This window comes from Oncorhynchus nerka, unplaced genomic scaffold, assembly GCF_034236695.1.
Source record: "Oncorhynchus nerka isolate Pitt River unplaced genomic scaffold, Oner_Uvic_2.0 unplaced_scaffold_2842, whole genome shotgun sequence".
NCBI classification, from domain to species: Eukaryota; Metazoa; Chordata; class Actinopteri; order Salmoniformes; family Salmonidae; genus Oncorhynchus; species Oncorhynchus nerka.
This window is the reverse complement of record NW_027038457.1, coordinates 7501-12500: the sequence shown is the minus strand read 5'-3', so window position 1 is coordinate 12500 and position 5000 is coordinate 7501. Positions and strand designations below refer to the sequence as shown.

The window sequence follows — 5000 nt, the reverse complement described above, 5'->3', positions numbered from 1 at the left end:
TTCATACCACATTGACCCCCCATACAGTTCATACCACATTGACCCCCCCACATAGACCCCCCATACAGTTCATACCACATTGACCCCCCCACATAGACCCCCCCATACAGTTCATACCACATTGACACCCCATCACCATACAGTTCATACCACATTGACCCCCCATACAGTTCATACCACATTGACCCCACCATACAGTTCATACCACATTGACCCCCCATACAGTTCATACCACATTGACCCCCATACAGTTCATACCACATTGACCCTCCCATACAGTTCATACAACATTGACCCCCCCATACAGTTCATACCACATTGACCCCCCACATAGACCCCCCATACAGTTCATACCACATTGACCCCACCATACAGTTCATACCACATTGCCCCCCCATACAGTTCATACCACATTGACCCCCCCATACAGTTCATACCACATTGACCCCACCATACAGTTCATACCACATTGACCCCCCCATACAGTTCATACCACATTGACCCCCCATACAGTTCATACCACATTGACCCTCCCATACAGTTCATACCACATTGACCCCCCATACAGTTCATACCACATTGACCCCCCACATAGACCCCCCATACAGTTCATACCACATTGACCCCCCACATAGACCCCCCATACAGTTCATACCACATTGACACCCCATCACCATACAGTTCATACCACAATGACCCCCCATACAGTTCATACCATTGACCCCACCATACAGTTCATACCACATTGTTCATACCACATCCCCCATACAGTTCATACAACATTGACCCCCCATACAGTTCATACCACATTGACCCCCCCACATAGACCCCCCCCATACAGTTCATACCACATTGACCCCACCATACAGTTCATACCACATTGACCCCCCATACAGTTCATACCACATTGACCCCCCCATACAGTTCATACCACATTGATTCCCCCCCATCAAATCAAATCAAATGTATTTATATATTATTTATAAAGCCCTTCGTACATCAGCTGATATCTCAAAGTGCTGTACAGAAACCCAGCCTAAATCCCCAAACAGCAAGCAATGCAGGTGTAGAAGCACGGTGGCTAGGAAAAACTCCCTAGAAAAGCCAAAACCTAGGAAGAAACCTAGAGAGGAACCAGGCTATGTGGGGTGGCCAGTCCTCTTCTGGCTGTGCCGGGTGGAGATTATAACAGAACATGGCCAAGATGTTCAAATGTTCATAAATGACCAGCATGGTCGAATAATAGTAAGGCAGAACAGTTGAAACTGGAGCAGCAGCACAGTCAGGTGGACTGGGGACAGCAAGGAGTCATCATGTCAGGTAGTCCTGAGGCATGGTCCTAGGGCTCAGGTCAGTTGAAACTGGAGCAGCAGCACGGCCTGGTGGACTGGGGACAGCAAGGAGTCATCATGTCAGGTAGTCCTGGGGCATGGTCCTAGGGCTCAGGTCAGTTGAAACTGGAGCAGCAGCACGGCCTGGTGGACTGGGGACAGCAAGGAGTCATCATGTCAGGTAGTCCTAGGGCTCAGGTCCTCCGAGAGAGAGAAAGAAAGAGAGAAGGAGAGAATTAGAGAACGCACACTTAAATTCACACAGGACACCGAATAGGACAGGAGAAGTACTCCAGATATAACAAACTGACCCTAGCCCCCCGACACATAAACTACTGCAGCATAAATACTGGAGGCTGAGACAGGAGGGGTCAGGAGACACTGTGGCCCCATCCGAGGACACCCCCGGACAGGGCCAAAACAGTTCATCCACATCACCATACAGTTCATACCACATTGACCCCCATCACCATACAGTTTATTCCACATTGACCCCCCATAGAGTTCATACTGCATTGACCCCCCCAAAACAGTTTATTCCACATTGACCCACCATAGAGTTCATACTACATTGACCCCCCCAAAACAGTTTATTCCACATTGACCCTCCCCCATCACCATACAGTTTATTCCACATTGACCCCCCCAAAACAGTTTATTCCACATTGACCCTCCCCCATCACCATACAGTTTATTCCACATTGACCCCCCCAAAACAGTTTATTCCACATTGACCCCCATAGAGTTCATACTCCATTGCCCCCCAAAACGGTTTATTCCACATTGACCCCATCATCATATAGTTTATTCCACATTGACCCCCAAAACAGTTTATTCCACATTGACCCTCCCCATCACCATATAGTTTATTCCACATTGACCCCCGCAAAACAGTTTATTCCACATTGACCCTCCCCATCACCATATAGTTTATTCCACATTGACCCATCACCATACAGTTTATTCCACTTTGACCCCCATCACCATACAGTTTATTCCACATTAACCCCCATACAGTTCATACTACATTGACCCTCCATCACCATACCGTTTATTCCACATTGACCCTCCATCACCATACCGTTTATTCCACATTGACCCCCCCCGCCCCCAGTTCATACTACATTGACCCTCCATCACCATACCGTTTATTCCACATTGACCCCCGCCCCCAGTTCATACTACATTGACCCTCCATCACCATACCGTTTATTCCACATTGACCCCCATCACCATACCGTTTATTCCACATTGACCCCCCAGTTCATACTACATTGACCCCCATCACCATACCGTTTATTCCACATTGACCCCATCACCATACCGTTTATTCCACATTGACCCTCCATCACCATACCGTTTATTCCACATTGACCCCCGCCCCCAGTTTATTCCACATTGACCCCCATCACCATACCGTTTATTCCACATTGACCCCCGCCCCCAGTTCATACTACATTGACCCTCCATCACCATACCGTTTATTCCACATTGACCCATCACCATATAGTTTATTCCACTTTGACCCCCATCACCATACCGTTTATTCCACATTGACCCATCACCATATAGTTTATTCCACTTTGACCCCCATCACCATACCGTTTATTCCACATTGACCCATCACCATATAGTTTATTCCACTTTGACCCCCATCACCATATAGTTTATTCCACTTTGACCCCCATCACCATACCGTTTATTCCACATTGACCCCCCCGCCCCCAGTTCATACAGGCTTTTCTGCAGGTGTGTGTTTAACAAGCATTTCTCTACACTCACAGTAACATCTGCTAACCATGTGTATGTGACCAATAGGATTCGATTTGATAACCATGGTAACACTGTGTTCCTCAGGGAAAGGTCCACATAGAGCTGCGTCTCAGTGAGGTCATCACAGACAGCGGAGTCGTCTGTCATAAACTGGCCACACGGTGAGTGCAACACACCTCAGTGATTCCTGTCCCATCACCAAACCCTTCCCCGTTGAGACCGGTCAGCTACAACACACGTCAGGGATTCCTGTCCCATCACCAAACCCTTCCCCGTTGAGACCGGTCAGCTACAACACACCTCAGTGATTCCTGTCCCATCACCAAACCCTTCCCCGTTGAGACCGGTCAGGCTACAACACACCTCAGTGATTCCTGTCCCCGTTAAGACCGGTCAGCTACAACACACGTCAGGGATTCCTGTCCCATCACCAAACCCTTCCCCGTTGAGACCGGTCAGCTACAACACACCTCAGTGATTCCTGTCCCATCACCAAACCCTTCCCCGTTGAGACTCGTCAGGCTACAACACACCTCACTGATTCCTGTCCCATCACCAAACCCTTCCCCGTTGAGACCGGTCAGCTACAACACACCTCAGTGATTCCTGTCCCCGTTGAGACCGGTCAGGCTACAACACACCTCACTGATTCCTGTCCCATCATCAAACCCTTCCCCGTTGAGACCGGTCAGCTACAACACACCTCACTGATTCCTGTCCCATCACCAAACCCTTCCCCGTTGAGACCGGTCAGCTACAACACACCTCAGTGATTCCTGTCCCATCACCAAACCCTTCCCCGTTGAGACCGGTCAGGCTACAACACACCTCAGTGATTCCTGTCCCATCACCAAACCCTTCCCCGTTGAGACCGGTCAGGCTACAACACACCTCAGTGATTCCTGTCCCCGTTGAGACCGGTCAGGCTACAACACACCTCAGTGATTCCTGTCCCATCACCAAACCCTTCCCCGTTGAGACCAGTCAGGCTACAACACACCTCACTGATTCCTGTCCCATCATCAAACCCTTCCCCGTTGAGACTGGTCAGCTACAACACACCTCAGTGATTCCTGTCCCCGTTGAGACCGGTCAGCTACAACACACCTCAGTGATTCCTGTCCCATCACCAAACCCTTCCCCGTTGAGACCGGTCAGCTACAACACACCTCAGTGATTCCTGTCCCCGTTGAGACCGGTCAGCTACAACACACGTCAGGGATTCCTGTCCCATCACCAAACCCTTCCCCGTTGAGACCGGTCAGCTACAACACACCTCAGTGATTCCTGTCCCATCACCAAACCCTTCCCCGTTGAGACCGGTCAGCTACAACACACCTCAGTGATTCCTGTCCCATCACCAAACCCTTCCCCGTTGAGACCGGTCAGGCTACAATACACCTCACTGATTCCTGTCCCATCACCAAACCCTTCCCCGTTGAGACCGGTCAGCTACAACACACCTCAGTGATTCCTGTCCCATCACCAAACCCTTCCCCGTTGAGACCGGTCAGGCTACAACACACCTCAGTGATTCCTGTCCCCGTTGAGACCGGTCAGGCTACAACACACCTCAGTGATTCCTGTCCCATCACCAAACCCTTCCCCGTTGAGACTCGTCAGGCTACAACACACCTCACTGATTCCTGTCCCATCATCAAACCCTTCCCCGTTGAGACCGGTCAGCTACAACACACCTCAGTGATTCCTGTCCCATCACCAAACCCTTCCCCGTTGAGACTCGTCAGGCTACAACACACCTCACTGATTCCTGTCCCATCATCAAACCCTTCCCCGTTGAGACCGGTCAGCTACAACACACCTCAGTGATTCCTGTCCCATCACCAAACCCTTCCCCGTTGAGACTCGTCAGGCTACAACACACCTCACTGATTC

The 5000-nt window shown here is 50.2% G+C and overlaps 1 protein-coding gene across 1 annotated transcript in view; it reads left to right on the top strand.

The window, feature by feature from the left end:
- Positions 1-5000, top strand: part of LOC135566966 (ras GTPase-activating protein 3-like) — a 25955-nt gene that overhangs the window by 16528 nt on the left and 4427 nt on the right. Inside the window, exon 4 of the mRNA XM_065014512.1 lies at positions 3189-3265. Within this exon, the coding sequence (XP_064870584.1) occupies positions 3189-3265 (77 nt within the window). The remainder of the gene's footprint in view (positions 1-3188; positions 3266-5000) is intronic.